This window comes from Ammospiza nelsoni, chromosome 1, assembly GCF_027579445.1.
Source record: "Ammospiza nelsoni isolate bAmmNel1 chromosome 1, bAmmNel1.pri, whole genome shotgun sequence".
In the NCBI taxonomy this organism is placed as follows: domain Eukaryota; kingdom Metazoa; phylum Chordata; class Aves; order Passeriformes; family Passerellidae; genus Ammospiza; species Ammospiza nelsoni.
The window spans coordinates 139,567,732-139,590,771 of record NC_080633.1 but is presented as its reverse complement, the minus strand read 5'-3'; the positions used below and the strand labels follow the sequence as shown (position 1 = coordinate 139,590,771).

Genomic DNA, 23,040 nt, shown 5'->3' with positions numbered 1-23,040 from the left:
TAAATGCATCTAGGAAAAGTATTCATTCATGATCTGGTCATGAAACTGGTATCAAGAAATCCACAGTTCAAATCCAGATTGAATTATATCCACCAATTAATTCATTTGTCAGTGTCAACACTTCTAAACTGAAGCTGGTGCCTATTTGTTTCAAAGTGCATCATTATATGAAATATCTTCTGGCTTTACTCTGTGAAAATCACCTGTGCATTACAATTGAATGTTATACAACTGATACATTAAATAAAACCCAAAAAATGTGTAAAATGATGAAAGGACATACAGATGAGAATGCTAGACAAAAAAATTTTTAAAGACATTACTAATAAGAGATATAATGTAAAAGAGATATTCACTTATCCTTATTTTCACTAACAGTAAAATGTTGGTTATTGTTTTTCTCAAAGGACCCTATCTGTCATTGTACTACTGTCACACTAGGCCCAGCTGAGGGCACACTGAGAAAATTATCTTGTCAACAGCCAAATAAATAAACTTCCTACAAAATACTATTTCTTCAATATTCTAAGCTACCAAAGTGACTAGAGAATCAAATGCTAAACTATAATATAAAACCTTAGCTATCTATTTATGACAAGATTATGGTCACTAAAGGTACAAATCACCCAGGTTTTCACCTTCACTTATTATTGACTCATATATGTAATCTATTCTGCATAATCAATAACAAAAAATATAAAGAAATTTCCAGCTTCATATAGAATATGAAAACAAATTATCTAAAGACCTTCAATAATACGTTGATAAATTTCATCACTAATTTCATAGCAATCAACTTTGGATATCATGAGTATCTGGTATTTCATTATAAATATGGAATTCCTGTTAAAGTTTATATAGTAGAAAATGTAATGATTAGTGCAAAATAATATATTTTATCATCCATTGTATTATTGTTGTAATATTATTTATAACTACAGAATCACATATGGGCCATTAGGCAGAGGCCTCAGTGATGTACTTTATAAACACTACTGCAATTATCTTACTGTTACTTCTGCATAATCAGTTTGTTTTCCATTCACCCAAAAGGTATAAAAAGAATATTTGTTTTTAAATATCTTGATACAAAGTTTTCAAGTAAACCAGAAATGTCTTACAGAACTATTTAGGTGATGCAGTTTACAGAGAAGTTGAATATGGCAATGCATGACATTACAAATATTTAACAGAAGTGTGTTTTGCTTTATTTTTCTGACTTGGTGAATGCTAAAGGGTCATGGTACTTGGAGATATCTTTGTCTAAAAAAATAATACCTTGACAGTTTAAAATCTAGCCCTGAAAATAAAAACATATGCTAACACTGCTAAGTTCTACAAACTGAATTCATCTCAGATACTTTAAACAAATTTTAATTCAAACTTGTCCAACCTAGGGAGCTTCAAAAGCAAATCCTTTCAGTCCTGTGAAGAGTAACGAAATGTAGTATAATCCAACATATGCTAAACATTTAGTCCTTTTTATTTACTTTTAAATATTTAAAATGTGGTTCTATTCCAAAAAGGCCTCTATAAAAATGGCACATTCTTTTTCAAAAGCATCCTTTCAATACATTTAGAGACACACCTGTTTAATTTGTGCTAGAAAGTTGCCTGACTCCTTGTGATTTAATCAGGACTTGGTCCACTGAGATGTCAAGCACTTTGAGTTTCTAATTTCTGTAACTAAAATTGAAGGCACCAAGCATCTCCAGAATTTTTAAAGCTACACCTAGTTAATCAGTTAAAATGTCAAACTTAATGACCTTATATGTGCAAACTTAGGGACCTTATATGTGGTTGTGCACTTGTAAATGAGGATATGCTATAGTTTGCACAGCATTTGATGTTACTTCTAATGTTCAATTAAAAAAACTGATCTCTTACTCAGAGCTAAATTTAGAGCTGACACCTAGAAGGCTGAATATTTGTTTCCTTTCAAATACTGTAAATTTACTGCAAAATTATTGACAAGATAACATGTCTATACAATGCCAGATTTATAGAAAGGCTGTCTTTGGTGTAGAACCAAACTTAAAAATCCACCATGCAGACTGGAGAAACCAGTTCTATTATCAGAATATATAAATAATTACACACAAACAGCACACCACAAACTTCACTCTTGCACTAGGAAAAAGTAACAAAAAGGAGTACACTCACAGATAGAAAACTTGTTGCTGTTGTCTTTCCCTGGAAACAATTTAAATCCTCTAGATTTAAAATCTATGGCCTTTTTCACTAGTTAAAAACAAAAACAAAAACATGTATCAGGCAATACAATCTAAAATATTTCATTTGACAAATTTTATCATGGAAGTATATACAAATTTGAGTACTGGCTACCTCACAAGTTCAGATTTTGCACCTTTGGTGTGAAATAATTTACCAAAAAAAAAATTTAGACCAGTTTGTATACCTGACAAAGGAAAGAAATGGCATTTGCAACACATTTTTTCTCCTGCATAAATAATAAAAAAAAAAAAATAGGGCTAGAAGTGCTTATTATGCACCACATAATTGTATAAAACATTGTCACACATTTATGGAACTTGGAAAAATAAAAGAATTAAAATTATGTTTGCTCTAAAAATAGCTGTTTCTTCTGTGGTGAGAAAAAAAAAAAGACAAAGGAAGAAAAAAGGTATTTGAATGTAGAAAATAAAATACAATATAGTATTCTGCTGTTGGTTCTGCAGCTGGTCTTCTTTCTAGCTTGAAAATTGTTTTTTGCAAAATGTGATATGGTAGATAGCTGTCTCCCACCTCTCCATTAAGCCCAGAGCTCATCTGTTTTTGTCAAAGTCCTTCTTGTGGGCTGGCTTTATAATATAAACAATTAGTCCAGGCAAACCTTGTGGCCTCAAAATATCTTTGAAAGAAAACAACTAATAAAAAGAGAATAAACCCAAAGCTTAACATATATTAAAAAAATTAAGCAAGAATAAGCAAATACTCTACAAGAAACTTTCCTTTTCAGTCATTAAACTAAGTGCCTCATCTCTAATAGTCTTGGCCTGTAAGCAGTGACTTAGAAATAAAAATGGACCTGCTTAAAAATTTTAAATTCTAAGTTTACTTTATGTACAATATACTTAAGTGGCTTTATAGCCACTATATATTTTTTTAAAACTATATAGAAGATGTTTTATCTTTGCTACAAGCAATTCTGCTGATGGAGACAGCAGAAATTAAAGGAGCTGCATCTAGGAGAACTTAGCCTAAGTAGATACACTGTACTTCATCAAATAATTTTTTATACCCATTACTTCCTAGAGGAAATCAATGGATAGTCAAAGAACCTTTACATTAGGTATAAATACCACAGTAGCAAAATATTATTGATATCTTTTTATGAATAAAAGTATCATTACTAAGCACAGAAGAACAGGATTCAGAGGAAAGAGCATTCTACTAGGAAAGACAATTTATAGGATAGGTAGAGGATGCGTTAATAAATATTTTAATACCTTTGATTGAAGAGATCAAATTTTCTTATAAATACAGAAGCAATAATATCTCAAAAGGCAAAATGCAAATTTACTTGTGTGTTATAATGTCACATATAAACATTGATAATGGCTCTGGGAAGTACATTACTTGCAGAAGAAAAACATATGTTAACACAAAGTACTCGATTTTGGACTTTTTTACTCTTAATAGGAGAAGACCCTCCTGCTCTCCAAATTACTTGAAGTCCTTAAGCAATTCTATCCTCAGGGGAAATCATAGACTGAAGAACTCTACTTTCATACTACAGAGAAATACTGGAATAACAGCAATGTTCTCTCATCATGGTCTGAGCTTTCTAAAATGTTATTTCTATGTAAATAGGAATGTTGGATCATAGCTCTAACTCTCTTTTGGCTTTCTGCAAGGATCGGTTTAAAATAACTCCTCATAAATCAGAAGATAGGCTTAGTTATTCTTCCAGCACCTAAGCAAGATGGGAGTGGTCCTGAATATATGATCTCAGATGCTGGAATGAGTTTAAATGTTTTTATTAAATATATGTTTCTCTTTTATTTTCAGAAGTCATCAAAACAACACACTAACAAAGGAAGACTGTCCTGCATTTCTTTTTTTCATTTTTTCTACTCGTTCTGAAGCATGTAGATGGCATATCCCTAGTTTATGTACACAAAAGAGTTCACAAGATCTAAGGTGAACTGCAAATAGTTAAGAGTGTCTTGATGACCATGGTGAAATCAATCAAAGTTTTTTTGATTGATTCAAAAAATCACTTTGCCAAGACTATTAAATACCACTAGGAAAGCAAGAAATTCCAGTTCTTTAAAGCATGTTTACAAGGGAAGAATTTTACTCTTAATTGGGGTTTTTATGTTGATTTACTGAACAGTAGTGTCTGAATACCCTGTGAAGGAGTAGTTATAGAAATTTATATGGCAAACATGCTGATTCTAAACTATGTGTCGGCTGCAAATGCATGAACATACATAAAAATAACCCCACCATCACAAAAAAATCTCCTACCCAATAAATAGATTATTTCATACTTGGCAAAATAAGGATTCTTTTGCATGTCAAACACATGACAGTAAGTATTGAAAGTGGATTTCACTTTTCAAAATTCTCGGAGGATGGATTAATGACTACAAACTGTGTAGTTGTACACATCTAAGCCCATCCACAAAGAAAAACAGGCACTTTAAGGGATCAGTTAATCTGGTCTTTAAATACCTATTTTTGCATAAAATGAGTTTATATGCCCATTTAGCTCAAGAAAAAGTGTTCAGAAGTAACAACAGTACAAATATTTAAATACAGTCAGATTAGTATGTTCTCATATATTTGCACAGCCAAGAGCCAAGAAAATAAATTACACCAACAAAGTAGGATACTCCTGTGGAGACATGCAAATATAATAGGAAGGTAGTGATAAGACAAAAGTATATCCTAAAAATAATCTAAATTTATAAAAACCTATATGACATACCATCTTTCCAGTGTTAAAATACAAGAAGAGGCTTAATTTTTCTTTTAATGATACTTTAAATACATAGGGCTTCTAGGCTGGTTGGTTGGTTTTAAATTTATGAAAACAGCAGGTTTGTTTATTAATATTTTTTATTTTTGAAGAAGAAGGAACACTGGTGCACATCTCCTATGTGACTAAATCTCTCACAATCCTAAATCTATTTTTGATCACATGACTGGATGAAGCATAAAGAGTAGCATCAGAACTCTGTGAAATCAAATCAGAGATTATGTCAAAACCCTGAAAATAATTAAGGCATCCACCTTGGGATTTCTGCTCAAGCTCATACTTTTTTCCTAGTTCAAGTCACTTTAATACAAATACATAATTATTATTATAGTATTATAGAATGGTTTGGATTGGAAAGGAACTAAGGATCATCTAGTACCAAGTGCCTGTCCTAGTACCTCACCACCCTCAAAGTAAAGAACTTAATATCTAATCTAAACCTACCCTCCTTGACCTTAAAGCCAACTCCCCTCATCCTATCACTACCTGCCTATGTAAAAACTCCCTCTAGAGCTCTCTTGAAGGTCCTCTTTATGAAAAATAAAGGTGCTCCTAAATCCCCACAAAGCCCTTACTTCTTCAGACTGAACAGCTCCACCTTTCTCTCCTTCTCACTCTTTCTCTGTAACTTTTTCTAAAGTTAGAAGGTGCAATATTTTCTGTAAAGGAAGATGGATCTGCATGCTTTATTAAGGAGAGAAGTGCCAGTAATAAAAGTAAGAATTTTTTCATTACAGATGTGTAAGCTAATATTCAGTCAATAGGCACACCAGAGACATGCACACTTTTCAAGCAGCCAGTATAAAGTGAAAGGTGTTCAGAAATATTTTCTTGAAGCTTTGGACCAAAATGGTCTCTCATGTAAGATAATGAAGAATCTAATACTTAACGGCAAAATTTTAGGCATACATAAAGACTAAAATATTGTCTTTTTCCTTTTCTTTAATATAAAGGCTGTGTAATTATGTATATTTTTCCAAATTCTTTTGTGCATGTATGCAATATAAGCAGGCATGCTACATACAAACACTTGTAAGAAAGGCCTGAGTGACAATTCCAGCATTTAATACTTCAGGATAGGCACTACATTAAAAAAGGGCCTCAAGTAAAGAAGTTTTAAGCACATATATCATAAAAAAAGCCACTTAGAAGTAAAATTTTAATAACAACCTAAAGTACATCAAGCTCTCAAACACTAGAAACAAAATTCATTTTGAATTAAGATTGTTCAGTTGACCCAGTTCCAGCTTCATTGAAAAAGTGTGTCTTTAGGGCCAAATAAGAAAAAAATTCAAGAAGGAAAATTTGCTTGTACAATATGGAAGCATCAGGGTAATACAGCCATGTCAAGGACATTTGTTTAAAACACTGTCAACTGACAAATTCACATCTTTGTTTTGGTTGTGCAATAGCATTTATGTAGCAGAAGTATCCAGCTTGTCCTTTCTATATTTTGTAAATTTTCAAATCAAATATAAACAATATTTCAAATCCTGAGTACTAAAACACCACTGTTCTATGCAAAGCAGGCACTCAGGTTGCATTATTTCAACTATACAGAGCAATGGAAACAGCTCTTTCTCTCTCCAGAACTACTCTTATTTTATATTCACTATCACTCAGCTAACGGGCATGGAAAACCATATAAAAACATCAAAGCCATTATTCCAAGATTGTATATACAGCCCTACTTAAATATGCGTATGCAAAAGCATAATACTACAGGAAAACCTGAGGTTAGGTTATCTGAGAAATAAAGAGGAATTAAATTTTCAACTTCTGAAGAAGCAGAAAAAAAATTGTTTGGAATACAGTGTAGAAGTGATTTTGACTTGTGCAGAACCATTAATTATTGTGCAGAATTCATTAATTATTCAAAATCTTCAATATGTGGTGATGGCAGATGTTACTCACAACCACAATTTCTAGTGACAGAAATGAGTATTGTATACTTTGGACTTCCAGCATTGGCTGTGCATATGCACATATACCAAATGCATCATGCATGATACTTCCAGTTCACCTTTGGCACGTGTCTAATTCATTGTACTTCCTCTAGAAGTACATCTGCTGCCTAAATGCACTGAACTTACTACTCACTACTCATAAAAAAGTCAGTTACCTTTTTTGTTTTGCATTTGCATCATATTCTCTACTCATACTACCCATTACTATCCATAATTTCCAAATTCTAGCAATGCAAGAGTTAAATATCCAGGTATCTTAGAGATCACCACTAAAAAAATCTCTAAACCTATTGATTACCCAAATAAACATCACTGTAACCCAACACAGCAACTAATGTAGCACTAACTTCTAGAAACTTTCTGCACCTTGAAAGTCAGCATGAGAGAACATGAATTTTCATCAGTTTTTGTAGTACAGCATGAACTGCATCGGCTAACAATTTCTTAATTTGAAGAGCCATACAGAAGATGAAAAGAAAATCAAGTGGTGAAACACTCACTTCTCATACCAATAATTTTTTGACTTTTTACATGAGCTGATCTTCATTTTTTATTTACTATCCACCCCTTCCACCCATTTTCCCACATCCCTCTATGCTTTAAACTCTAAAGTAACCTGGTAAAATCAAATTGTATAGAAGATTTTTATTTCAAATTACTGCAACTATTGCATTATTACACTGAATTATTGCACTCCATTACTAATTTAAAATTATCAAAATTGCAGTTTTTCTACTATGTTCTATAAGTATATAAAATTTCTCTAATTTGAAAAAAATATTTAAAAGGAAGGAAATACATTTAATATGTGGTTTTTAATATTAAATTCTAATTTCACTACTTTTTTAATATTCTAACTAAAATAAGTCTGATTTATATCAACAGTTTGCAGTCAAAAAAAGAAAACCTGAAATATCAAGAGAAAGTAATGACACAACACATCAGACAAATATCAATTATAGAAACAAACTTTGATAGTGCAATGAAAAAACAATTAAGAACTGCAGGACGAGCAAAAAACATGAATAGGAAAAACTAGTTCTGAGAAGATAATTGACAAGAAGTATAAAAGACAATAATTCAATTAAAACATTACCACAGCTCATTTATTAAAATATGTATGACTGATTTTCCTTTTTTCCCTTTCTTCCTTCTAAGCACTCCAGACCTGACTGTTGGATGAACAAAATTATCTCCTTTCCTCTTTCCAAGTGGGAGCATATCAAGAACTTTAGGTTATTATCACTTTTTGTCTAATAAAAACCTTGACATTAACAAACCATCCATTATAGAGCTCATCCACAAAACAGAATATATCTGTGGATTTGTTGCACATATCAAATAGGTATTTCCAAAAGAATAATGAAATATTAAACAAGTGTAATTCACTGATTAAATGTTTGAGGGCTAGATTACATATGTGTTATGCTCATTTCTTGAAACTTTAAAAATATTCTCAGAAGAAAACTTCTTATACACAAATCATTTTATATACAAATAATCTTAGAAATCTTACTGCCTAATACATTTACTTTCTTCAGATTCCCATCTTTGTAGTTCTGGGTTTCACTAACAAAAACAAAGAAACCAAAAATCCCTGAGGACATATGCAGATTGATTATCTACTAGACTTAAAAATATTAACGAACTCTTCAAAAAAACCTCTCCATCTTTACTCCTCCTTTCTTCTTCCTGCTTTTAAGCAGACCTCAAAAAAAATACGATATGTGAATACATATTTTCTAACAAATCCTTAGAAATTTTATATTGAAGAATCCCAAAGTAATGATCTAGCATACACTTTTATCAGAATCTTTAAAAAAAATAAATAATTCTCTCATAACATCCTTTTTTTTTTCCTCAAAAGTTTCATTGGCATATGATTTAATTTCCTGTAACAAATTTTAAAATCTTCTTGCCTTCTACCATCATAAATTGTCCTGTAAGGCAGGAGGAAAAAGAAACGTTGTTTTAATAGGGAACACCCAGTTGCAAGATTTTTTCTCCCTGATTCTTTTTTTCTGGCCATTTCTAAGATACTAAATAAAGCCAGACATCAAAAAGCATAAGGCAAGTACTCTTGTAGAAGAATGGGGAAAGGACAGAAAAATTATAAAGGTTTACAAGAAAGTAATAAGAAACAGAGAGAAAGTAGAGAATGGAGATATCCAGAGAATTATAAAATTTTGTAAAAAAATAGTTAAGTTGAATCATCAAAACATATACATTTCCTCAAACTGAAAATATATGGTTAAAAATTTACAAATGCATAGAGACATTTCTTCTCTTTAAAAAGAGAAATTTAGAGTCATAAATTTTTTTGGAATCCAGAGTTCACTTGAAACTGTTTTCATAAGGAAAGCAAAGAAACACTTGTGAACTGCTAGATAATGACTACAGTCATCCATTAAGACTTCCTGGCACTATTTGAACCTGAGTCTGCTAAGCAATTTTTTTCCTCCAACTACTGTGTCTCTTTTTGCAACTGTTTATTTTTCCTAAATTTAATTTATGACTTACAAACAGTACTAGAGGTGTTTTTCATTGTTTGCACATGGTACTCATTTGTTTCTCAGGGGCATTTAATTATGATGTATGTTTATTTCTGCAATAAAATGAATGTTGAGAATATAATGAATAGAATAGAATAGAATAGAATAGAATAGAATAGAATAGAATAGAATAGAATAGAATAGAATAGAATAGAATAGAAATGATAGGATAGTTGGAAGGGACCAACAACAATCGATACTCAACTGCCTGACCTCTTCAGGACTGACCAAAATTTAAGTCATATTGTTAAGAACACTGTACAAAAGCCTTGTAACATTTGGCCATATGCCTCTTAACCTTTCTTTAGACAGTAAAAGTATGCTATATAAGCTCTCACAAGAAAATGTTCTAAAATATCTATCATTATGTATGCATATACACAAATAAAAATTCTAAAACCTTAATAAGTAAAGAATGTAGTTGATGCAAACTATAGAACAATAGGACTAAAAGCATTACTAAAATTGGATTCACAATATGAAACAAAAATCATAGAAAACAAAAATATGTCAGATTATCCTCTATTGCTTTACTCATGATGAAGCCAACAATTCTTAAATACTTAAAGAGGGAACAAAACCCAAAAACCAAAACCAAAATTAAATGAAACAAAACCCCAAACAAACAAAAAATCACTTGGAAATACCATATTTCTATCATGTCTCATTGTCTTCTTATTTTCACATCTGAGAAATACAGATCATATTAGAAACTGTGATTGTAGCATCAAAAGAATTTCTACTAAATCTCAGCATTTGAAGTTCCTAGGTTTAACTGAATGAAAGGGGTTAGGGATCTCCTTTTTCTACACCCTTATTCTGATTTCAGGACACAAACTTTCCTGAGTTTAACTACTTGGTTTCATTACAACTGAAGATCCAAAAGGTGCTGTTTTTCACTACCAGCTATTGTATCTAAATATATTTTTCATTGGCCTGTCAAGGTGCATCTTCAAAGTAAGCTTCTCATCCTTCATCTACTTCCTCCTTCTACAAGGTTTCAGTGTTCCAATAAAATGAACTCTTCTGAGTCATCTCCTTAATAAAAATATTAATATATTACATGTTATCTTGTCCTTACTTAAGTTCTCTACATACTGACATTCACTTCAAAATTTATGCTTTCATCCTATCTTACATTTTGTTTTGTAAGGAGGGATGATCAGGAAAATGTAACAAAATTATATAACCTTTCTTTATCTGATTCAGTATGAGTTCTTGTTGATGAGGAAACTATAATAATGTACAATATTCCTCAAGAGATCTCAGTACTGCCTTAAAAAGTAATGCTTGTACTTCCCTAACTTTAAGGAAAGTATTTCACCAAATGCACCTAAAGTTCCTTTTTCCAGCTAATAAGCTTAGAGAAGATAAAAATCAGTCAGTTTTTGACATAATTTAAATTGAGATCCAGGATATATATATAGTGCAGCAATTTGCACCTAGCAGTTGAAATTTTGGAATATATAAACCTCTAGCTCTCTATATATATCTTGTTCATGCATAAACTTCCAAAAAATTTTTACAAAACAAGACAGTATTCTTATTGTCTATTTATTCTGAAACACTTTATTCACAGAACAGTCCCATGGAAGGTCAATAGTACTACCTTTTTTCTGCAGTTATGATTTTGCACCTATGAAAATGTATCATAAACCTGCACTATTTGGGTCTTCCTAGTAATATTCTCAAAAAACCTGCAGTTAGGTCTATACATACAATAAATTTTTACAATTTCAAATATTCACACTTACATATAGTAAGCTTTAGTAACAATATTTAGGATATTAAATTTTGTCTTCTCAATTATTAATTAATTTGCATAACTTGGGAGTGAAATTCCTAAATTAAAAACAGCAAAAAGATTTCCAAAGGAAAATGTAATTTTTAATAGATAATCAAATAATTTTAAAGTTATCAATATAAAATTTTTAAGTAGTAATTCTTAATTCCCCAGTTCTTTAATGTGCAGAGTTTTTAAACTTCTGTGCATAATGTATTGTCAAAGAGAGGTTAAAATACTTCAATAATAACCTATAGGAAATTCTACAGAAATACCTCTGGAACACCCTTCTGTGATAAAAATCCTTCAAGTCAATTAACAGCTTCTTACATTCACAAAAATTCCTTCAGAATATGTCTGTGTCTTTTTAGTAGGGAATATTTCATGAAAGAAAATTATAGGTTATTTATTCAAGGTCATTTGGTATGCTTTAATGGCTGTTATCAAATATTGGTGTTTACTGAGTAAAAATGGTAAATTTTCACTCAGTATAGGAATATCCTTTAATAGCATGCATACATATACTGTTCCATGAGTAACAGACACAGTAAAAAGTTTTAAAGTTTTGTATAATGAGTGCTAGCAAAACCAAGACTTTCAGTGTTGCATGAGGGAATAAAATGCGCATGGAACTGGATGTGGCCCTTCTTCTCCACTAAGGTCTACACAAGTCTGATTTCAGTTGTATGTGGATGGTCATGCCTTTTGGTACTTGTAGTACTGTTTTAATATGTGAAAAATTAGCATCCTAACATTATCTTAGTAGCATCTTGATGTCTAAATTATTCTCCTTTTTTTATAATCTAATGTTTAGCATTTTATTTTAATAAAATAATTTAGAAGTACATGCTGTACCTGTATTTTGTACTAAGGAATAAGTCACAGAAGAAAGGAACGCTGAGAAAACGGTGGAGTGCACACTGCACTGTAACGACTCCAAAGAGGAAATGGGAAAAAACTATATATGTATCACAATTACTGCCATATTTAACTGCCAGAGTAGTACATTCTTAAATCTTTAGATTAGAAGATATTATTACAGATCCTCTTATACTCCCTCATAACTGAAAATAAGCCTGCTTTTTTTCAATTTGTCCAGAGATGTGAAGTGAGTGCACAGCCACACAACTAGTACAAACCAAAATTTTGATTAATTTATATCAGTCAATAACCAGAAAATACTTCAGATCTCCACTGAAATTAATACAGATGAAACATAAACACCTACTTAATGATTTCTATTTTATATGCAAAGCAAAGACAATGTTTGTTTTTCATTTATTCTATTTAATTATATATTTTAAAATTCTGAAGAACTTGAGCTCTCCTGTTTCAAAAGGTGTCAGTAATAGTTAGGTGTTACACTAGGTGACTATCCAGTAAGACAACAGATTCCAAATGAAACTGTCCTTACAAAATATCAATCATACAATAAGACTTCTACAAATTGCTTGGACTACAAAACGTGCTTCTTATCAATATGTTTGTTTCTATAAATTTATAAATTTTTCATGTACAATTGATTAACATGAAGCACATAGCAAAAATTCAAAATGTAAAATAAATTGTATTCAACAACATTAGCCTGCAAAATTAAGCTGATCCTTTCCTGAAGTTGTGCATGTTTACAAACACACCACATGCAATTTTTTTCTGAATATCTGCTGGTTAAATTAAGACATTCCACCGTTTCTTTTTATGAGTTTTATGTTTCAGATATAGACATTTACTTTTAACACAGCAAACAATGCTAGTTTTATCCTCCAAATGTTGTTCATTATGAATACTTTAGCATGCAGATTAGATGATCTCAATATAAGAATATATGAGATCTTTAGTTTTAACACTTTGATATTTGCTGAATATCCTGGTGTTCTAAATGTTGCTTTGATCATTGATTTCATGTTTGATAGAATGAATATGTACAGATGTTTTAAGAAACAAAATTTTGCTGAAGATTTAAACAGATGGGAGATGAATACAACTGCATCACCTATTAGTTTAGAACAGCAGATGTTTATAAAGTACATTCTTAATTCTATGGTTAATTATATCTAATCCCATATGCAGAATAGATTAATATTCTAATCTGAATTCTCTAAACTTTCATAAGATATCTCTTACACTAGGCTTCATTGTGAAATATAATGATGCAAGCTATGGTCACATCAAAAGACAATTCCTTATACGTACATTTTGTCTTTTTATAATCAAATAAATTTAATCAACCAAGACAATATTATTACTAATTTCATTTTTCTATCTGACTGCCCTGCTAGAACTCAAAGTTAGACAGATTTAATCCCTTTCCCATTTGGTTCAATTACATTTCCTGAATGGATACCTGAACTTTAATTTTTAATTAAAACAAAATATTCTTTCATAACTACATGGGCACAAGTAAAATAATATCCAATACCTCTATGAGTAACAACTGCAAGTTCTTTAGTTCTTTCTATCTGCTCAGCATTTCTTGGTCGTCGTCTTGTGCTTTGTAAATTTGCTTGATGAAGAGAGAGTGTTTCCGTGTAAGTGGCCAACTCCAGAACTGATTTTCTTATTTTCATAGCTTGTACTCGTTGTTCTTCAGCAGATTGTCTACAGGTGGTCACTGCACTGGATACAGCAACATCAGCAGATGTGCTAGCAACAGTAATGGCACCAGTAGTGGCTGCAATATGCTCCTCTAACTCACCAGTGGAGGCAGCTTTGATGAAAGTAGAACCTGTGGGACACACAGTAGTACTGGATGCTAACTTTTTCTTTTGAATTGTGTTTCCTTGATAAATCTAAAAGATTAAATTTCCCTCTGTTTAACATAGTAAAGACAACTGACATGAAAAGAGGAAAGTCAATAGGCTTTATTTAAAAAATTTGAAGCAATCAGAGCATTGTTCAATGCTAGTGAACATTTTGTAATAATGGTGATAATACATGTCAAGTTTTAAATGTCCTCAAAACTTAAATTTTTTTACCAGTCATAATGACAACACATAATTTCCACCCCTGCATGTTCAATCCTGAACCAGTATGGCTAGATCAAAATATACAGCTAAACTATTGACAGGGGCCCCACACTTTGAAAAGTGGTAACCATCCCATTGAGCAGTGAAATGCAGCATTATGTAGTAACCTAAGCAGCAGAAAAAGCTGCCATAAGCTACTAATCCAGCTACTAATAAGGCTGCCAGATATGCTGATTCTCTTCATCAAAGCTTGACAGGTCTCTAAAAGCCAATTTAGACTTGACATGAAGCCAAGTGTAGAGGAATAATAAGAGGTACCCATTTAAAAAAAACTTTTCAGCATTGTTATTTGTACTTAAGATTGTAAAAAGGTTTCATATGTAATTTTCTTTTTGCTCTCTGATTTCTGTAATAAACTAAATTATTTTACTAAAAATCTTCACACACAAAATGTTCGATAAACTAAGAAAAATGTCCTACTTGTGAAAACATTGTTAGTACTTTTAAGTTCTCTAGTATTTAAAATACATAGCAATTTTTTCAATATTTTGTTAACATTTTCATCCTTCCCCATCCCCCACATTTGGTTGCAAATGTTTGGAAGCCAAGTCTCTCACCTGTGAGCATTTAGAACATCTTAACACAGTAGAAACTCCATTTTGACTGGAACAAATAAATGACTGAACAATGAATAACAAAATTCACCATAAAAAATTGCATAAACAAAGCTGATGTAGCATGAACTGTACTATGTTTCACTAATATCTTTAAAACATGGCTTTTTTATTCCATGATAATAATTAGGGGTGCTTGAACAGTCATTCAAACAATAATATTCCACATTTCTCTTTTTTGTTCTGTGCTCTCCTCTCGTACTTTGAGACTTATCTTTTAAATGTAGTGGGTGATGTCAAGATGGAAAGCAACAAGAGTTTTCACACTATTAGGAAAATCTGTCCACTAGAAAATGGAAATATGATTCCCAGAGAAATTAAGCATTATATAGTATATTTAAGGCACAAGGTATATCAGATCTCTTGATAGAATTCTCAAGTTTTCTGTCTAAAATAATGGAAGAGATACTCATATCAGAAACAGTCTTGCTAATAAAGTCTCTTTTGTTTACTGCAGAAATTTTAGGCTAAAATGGTTTATTTTATCAAACTATTAACATACTAAAATAAGAGGATATGTTAGCTTTATCAAGACAACAAATGAAGCTGATGTGGGTGCATATTATTTTTGCTATCTGATATTTAATGTCTTAACAACTGTTCTGTAGTATAGCACTTCTAAATCATAGCGGTGGTTTCCCCTGCAAAACTAAAAAACCTTAGAAGCACCATGTAAGACTCCAGGTTGTCAGAGACCAAACCAAAAACCATTCACTGTCCTACAATTACAGTGGCTTAAGTAACTAAAATAAATCTAGACATGTTTTATTCTTTATTTCATAATTAAAGAAGAAAATTGTCACAATATGCACAATATCAAAAGTCTGGACTACTTTCGATTCAGTGTACAATAAATTTTGACAGATTGGTATCAAGTTTAAAACACAGAAAATACAAATGCATGGCCAAGAGGTATTGTGGAACAGAAAAATGTTGTTTAAAACAAAGAAAACTTAATGTATGTTACATAACCACTGCTATTAAAACAAAATCTATGTGAATATATCTTTATCATGCATGCAAATGTACAAGAACAGGCATTCACCTGCTTCCAATATCATGGTCAAAGCAAAACTATATTCAAAATCTCCATCAAATGGCATGATCTATCCTATTTATTTAAATAGGCACAGCATTTTAAATAAGAACAACTTAAAAGAAAGTTTATCTCAAAAGAAAACCGCAAGAAAAATTAAACTTACTTAAAGCTACAAAGCTTACACACTAGAAAGTACTGCTTTGATACAGAGACAATTTTCAAACAGAAAGTTTTTAGGCTTCCACTTCCATTTACACTGAAGAACTCATGCAGATGATCAGTAAAGTTAAACAATATGGCTTGATTTACATGGAAGATTTTGAGAGAAAATTAATGTTATGTATAAACAATCTTGTAAGTATCAGCTACTGCACAGGGTAGATCAATCAATGTTTTCCACAAACAGTAATCTGCAAAATATGAATTTTGGTGCATTTATTTTATAAAAACAGTCTTAGACCAACTGAATCACATTTGTTGCAAGGACATTTTAATATACTCTCCACTCTTCTGCAATCACATCTGACATTTCAGTTTGTCAAGGAGATTATTTTAAAAACTACATTTTTCTATGGGATAAAGAAATACTCCTTTATTATTTTACTTTAATATTCTAGTTAAAATAAATTAAAAAGAAAAAAGGGAAGAAAAACTTTTAATGATAACTGGCACAAAAAGGAAGAAAAGAAGACTGAGCTCTGCTTTTTGAGAAAAGCTTCAACAGTCAACTGAAGTCAACTCAGAGGCAGAGCATCACTTTGAACTCACAATCAGCCACTGAGAAAATGTGAAATTTGAGGAACTGCCAGGATGAATCGTATGAGGAAGCAGCAAGGACATGGGGTCAAGAAAGTATAATGGCTGCTTAGGATATGGGTTCACAAAGAAAGAGAACCTGAGCAACCCACACCAAAACACTCTGAGACCTACTAGACTGGACCAGCATTTCTCTAAGCAAGTCTCTGTGGAAGGAGAACAGATCAAAGCCAGTAAAACAGAGGACCTTTAATGTGTCAAATTAGTCTGCTTGCACAAGAAAAGATTCAAAGCAGTGTTTACACTTAAAAACTTGTAGCTCTGCAAAAGTGAAAAAGGATCAAACTGATGATCTACAGAGAAATTCAGTTCAGAAAACTAGTCTTAACAAGACACCACTCAAAAGTGTTGCAACCATTAAAACTTAGGATAATGCAAACATATGGGAGACCCATAAGCCTTTCTATTTATATAGGAGTGGAAGTTGTTCTTGATTCCAGGATCATTTTTAGTAAAGAGAAGAGGCAAGAGCCTTTGACATTTGCCTGAAACAAAGCTCCAAAAATAGATTATGAATCTGTGCTAGATGCACACACTTTGCATATGCAATATGCTACAAGTATACACAGGGTTCCTGTTGTAAACATGATACCAAAGGAAATTTACCCCAAATAAACTTAGAGTGGAAGTTCAATTACCAATTAATCTAGTGGACTAACTTTTAATGAGTAATGCCTAAGGGAATAATCCAGGGAGGTAATAAATACCTTTGCCCACTCTGAGAAGCATTCAGCAGAAACAATAATAAGGCAAAAAAATGGCATCTAACAGAGTGAAAATGCTTGTTGAAAATGATATTTTTATTTTTCCTTTTAGAGGACTCTGACTTTGGAAAGTTTTCCTCTTCTCCAGGTTGAAAAAGCTCAGGTTTCTCAGTCTTCCCTCACAGGGTAAGCACTCCAGCCCTGAGCCATCTTGGTGACCCTCCGCTGAACTTGCTTCAGTGAAAAACTCGTCTTCCCTGTCATGAAGCCCAAATCTTGAGGCACTATTCGAGCTATGGTCACAGAAGAGTTAAGACAAAACCAAAAATCTTTCCCTTTGAATCTACTGACCACATTCTTATTCACATAACTCAGGATGCTGTTGGCATTCTTTCTTCCCAGGGCACGCTGCTGTCATGCTCAGTTTGCTGTCTGCCACAACGCACAGGTCTATTCAGCAGAGTGCTTTGCTGTCAGACACTCCTGCTGCCAGGGGCTCTTCCTACCCAGCTGCAGGACTTCACACTGACCACTGTTGAGTTTCACAGGATTCCTGTTAGCTCATTCCTCCAGCTTCTCTGTGTCCCTGTGGCAACCCTGTCCTCAGCTATATTGGTTGTTGGTCCTTGATTATAATGACTGACATTGTGGTGTCGTCTGCAAAGCCAATGAGACTGCTCTCTGTCATTGATTGAAGCTCATTGATAAACATATTGAAGAGAACTTGTATCAGAACAGACACTTGTAGTGTTCCACTTGTTACTGGACTCCAGGTAGAAAGTCTGGCCCATTTATGACTGCTTTCTAAATTTAATTTTTTTTAACTTCAGTGGTTGAAGAACAGATAAAAACATGCAAATTTTTCATAAGACCAAAAGAGACCTAAGGATACCATCCAACAGCTATCTTAATTCATAAGAATTCAATTTTATGATTAATTCCTAAAACCATGTTGAGTTCAAAATGCGAAAGCAAATCAGAATATTCACTATCTTATTTATTCAGGATGTATAAAGTTACAGGACTTTATTAGTTCTTGTGACACATATGATCCAGCCACAGACTTCCCAAATAAGGCTAAAGATCCTTAATGTAGATGACCCCAAATGGGACTCAGACTACAGAAAGATGTTAATGAGGTAACTGACATGAGGTCAGCCTGGGAGGTTTCCTGTATATCTTATTAGCAAGAGGCCAGTCTATTATTCTGCAATGGGTACTTGAGAAAAAAGTGTAAACAGTCTTAAACCAAAAAATAAATTCATACCTCATTGAAGGAAGAAAAAGCATTACAATTACAAACAGAATTTTTTAAAAGAGTAATAACTATATTCCACCTTCATTCTTTCCGATGTTCAAGGACTTTTAGTCAAGGCTTATTTAGCTTCTTCACTTAAAACCTTCCTATACTTAACTAATTTTGGAGTGACCCTGGCATCCTATTAAGAAGATGGGGGTTTTTTCCTAACTTAATTAACGGTTCTCTTTGATCTTCTCTGTCATTAAATATCTGATGCTTACAAAAAATTTCCAGTAGAGTTAGAAACCTAATTAGAAGAATATATTCTGGATCTGTTAAAGGAATTTTCAGATTTATGTAGATATAGCAGCTTATTCGACTCTTTTAACATATATCATTCCAGACATATTATTTTTAACAATCACTTATTTTATTCTTTGTAAATTTCTAGTATCTTTACCTGTTCTTAGTATTAAATTTTAATAGAAAATAAAGGAAACATATACATAAACATGAATTTTAAACATAAAGTCAGTATTAATGGCTGCCATAAAATATTCTTCTGACAAAATCTGTTTTCACCTCACAGCTGTTCAGAAAATAAATGAAACTGTGGTTTTACAGAAATACAATAAAATCATGGTTGCAAAGAAATACATGACTGAAAAAGATAGGGTTCAAAACAAATTTCTAGACTTTAGTTCAAACAGAAAATGACTTATACAAATAGCAAAAACTCCAAAGCTATCTAACCAGAAGTTTAAAAAAATCCTTTTGCTTCCTGTTGTTTTGAGGTTGTCCACATTTGTGGGACTAGAATCAAAATTTCATTTTTATTTCCTTTTGGTACCAGTATTTACCTTTTTCCATTATTGCGTTCTCTTATGATTGTATTTTAAGCTTGCTTTTTTTCTGCTTCCTTTTCTCATCCTCCTTATTGTTATATCTTTTTTCTATTGTTCTGGATTGTTTATGTAAATTTAATCAATTGCCATAGTAAGACATATATCAAACATTCTGAACGTGACAATTAAGTATCACCCAGAAATTTTCAGAGATGCAGGTGGTATGTCATACTTCAGTATAAACAAATGCATGTCTTGATGATCTTCCATATGCCTCAGTGAATTTAAGAGCACTTTACATTTTTTAAGCAGATATTGAAAATATGGAAAATTTTTTGCATCTTAATTTTGTCAAAATTATTACATTTGGAAATCTGAAAATTGAGGCAAAATTCCAGATATCTCTAACATTATTCATTTCCTTTCTACAAAAATCAGGACATAGACCAAGCTACTATTTTTTTAACATATATATTTGTCCAAATAATAGAATTTATTACAGCAATATATGTTTGTTGAATAGAAAAAAAATTGAAAATGACCACATATGGATAATGTTATTTCAGTTGGTTTACTTAAAGTGAGAAAGTACTTTTTAAAAAGCCTGTTACTTTTAAGAAAAAGAAAAAAACAAAACCAAAACTTGAAACAAAAGCATGTTAATAAATGAGAAAGCAGTTATTCCAAATACAAAGTAATTGTCATATTTTCATACTTAGTTTTCTTTTCAAAAGAAATATATATCAATGTAACATAGATCTGTAAAATCAAACATAATCATACAATAAAACCCCCAAACAATACAACTTAAAAAATCTTCAAGACTCTCCATAATATTGTAGGACTCTATGAAATGAGCAATATAATACTGCGAACAGAAAGCACTCACATCTATTTGCCTTAAAAAGGGTAGCTTTATTGTATTTGTCTAGTAAAAAGCCTTACGAATATTGTGTTACATATTTATTTTCTTTCTAATTTGACTCTATGAATCATAGTGCAAGAATGTTATTTCCCTTTTTCAAAGATAGTATAACATCAAATAAGCAAATCTGAAAGAATAATTACTGTAGAGACTATATACATTAAAATGCATATAGCAACCACTTAACAAAAAGATAAATTTAAAATTTAAAGGTTCTAACTTCTTATTCTGTTTCTTGTGTCACCATGGATATGCCATGATATTGTGCTTTCATTTCTTTTCAACAAATTTAATTCTCACATTCTTTTAATATTAATGTTAGTTGCCAATACGTTGCCTTAGATTGCAAATGGGAGTGCATATTCTATTGCCATCTGTTAGATGCGGGCAGTTATCTTCTGTTAATTGGGCAGTTTTCTTTATCTCTTCCACAACCAATCTTCCCTCTGGCAAATATCTTCTGTGAGTGGGCCACTGAGTCTCACTGCTTGACTGATAAAATTGTCATCCCATTGTGAGATGTTCTGCCCAGGGGGAGGAGTCAAGGATTCCTACCTGGATAAAATCTGACACTGGGAGCACCACAGGCAGCCTTTTCCTCCTCTGGATTGCCAGAAAAGCAGCTTTCTTTTCCACTGGATTCCCAGAGGAAGACCAGGCCCATCTACATCACCACTGGACCTTCAGAGGAAAGCTACATCCTTCCACAGGATCACTGCTCCAACAGAACCCCACCTGTCACTCCAGGAGGACTGCAGCCACCATTTAATGGAACTGCTACCAACACCCTGACCGACAGGGTGTCAGGTCATATTTGACTCTGTCAATTTTGTATTACTGCATTGTTATTTTATTTTTCCCTAATGAAGAACTCTTATTTTTATTATAAAATTATAAAATTATAGTAATTCAGAGGGAGGGGGTTTACAGTCTCCATTTCAAGGGAGGCTTCTCCCTTCCTTAGCAGACACCTGTCTTTTCTTGCCAAGATATAGGTGTTCATTGTCATAAGCAAGTAGAGTGGTAGTTATAAATCAAATATACAGTTTCAGATCGAACAATACTTGCTAAAGCTCAAATTATATATTGATATGATTGACACTCAGTCATAGTTTTAATATTTTCAATGGAGTTCAGATACATGGGAAAATAATGAATCTTAAACCCAGTAATAATCTCTTTCAGTTATTCTCAATAGCAAAAATCTTTGTACCATGGCTCTTCAGTGTCTAATATTTGCCCTAAGCAGGCTAATGCCAAGATTTTCTATTCTAAATCCCATATGAGGCATCAAGAATTTATTTGACTTAAACTTATTGCTAGAGATTGCTAAACTAATTTAAAATAATAAATTATCCAATATAGTAACTTTCATTACAGAGAAGATTATTTTAATAGATAATATATTTAATATATTTTAATTATTGTATGTTTCTAAACTGATTAGTACTTGTTAGAAATGATATAAAGTTCTTAGAAAGTTTGTTCATTTACTTGGCAAATGGTAAAGACAAGGTTGCAGAAAAGGTATCTTGAATACAAATCTTAATACTTCAGCATATTTTTTTCATTGTTTACCTTACCTATGTCACACAAAATACTTAGAGACTACAGCCTAGTAAGAACAATTTTGCCATTAGTAATACAAGGCCATAGAATTTATGTTGACATCATGTAGGCTTGCCTTGGCCTGAACTTATTTTCACTAGTTTTGATAATTCATAGGTATCAAGTGAATATTTCTTGAGCTGGTGGCATTTCAGAAGTGTTGTGCTTTGATACTACTGCACACAGTAATGATCTGATAAATTACATAGGTCTTGCATGGCAAGTAACATACTTAGGCTGAGGGAGGCTAATGTGCAACTTTCAGATTTTAGTAAAGAACAATGAGAAACAAGCAGACTATGTTAAGAAAATATACAAAAAATGAATCATTCAACTCCAAGACTGAAGAAGAAGTTCCACTTCTTCATGTCCAGAAGTGTAAAACTTCTCCTAACAGGTCCTTGGATGCTCTAAATTGGTCATAATCTCCAGCCAGGAGCACAGAGAAAAGGGTAAAAATAAGACAAAAGAAATAGAGGGGGAAGTAGAAAGGCAGTTCTTAACTTTTGTAAGTGCATTATTATCCTTGATGCTTTACTATATTTGATAATTCAGACTATCAGATCACAATAACATTAATTATAATAATAATAAATTATATTCCCTTTGGCTACAACAAGATTCTCTGGCTAACATAATGCTACACAAGTACATTACAACCCACCTAACTTCTGATCTAAGTTCTGTATAGTGAACATTTTTCTATGTGTCCTACCCCACTGAAGTACTCTCCAATGATTGTCAGGACTCTGAGGGCTCTGATCAGCCCAAACAGGACTGGCCAGCCTCCCCAGGGCCTCTCCCCAGCCCCAAAATGAACTGCAGGCTGAAGCCATGGGTCTCTGCCCCAGTGATGCCACAGAAGTGCTTGTCCCCCTTTTCCCCTATTCCTGCTCTACCTAGCCATGGGGCT

At 32.3% G+C, this 23,040-nt stretch overlaps 1 protein-coding gene across 3 annotated transcripts in view; it reads right to left on the bottom strand.

Annotated features, from left to right (window-relative positions):
• CSMD3 (CUB and Sushi multiple domains 3) overlaps positions 1–23,040 on the bottom strand; it is a 581,587-nt gene that overhangs the window by 332,210 nt on the left and 226,337 nt on the right. Inside the window, exons 8-9 of one of the 3 annotated variants that reach the window (XM_059467476.1) lie at positions 13,730–14,035; positions 2,164–2,241 (exon numbers count right to left, since the gene is read on the bottom strand). The exons of 1 other annotated variant lie outside the window; for it this stretch is intronic. In XM_059467476.1, the coding sequence (XP_059323459.1) occupies positions 2,164–2,241; positions 13,730–14,035 (384 nt within the window). The remainder of the gene's footprint in view (positions 1–2,163; positions 2,242–13,729; positions 14,036–23,040) is intronic. One more of the 3 variants, XM_059467484.1, reaches the window with a different exon arrangement.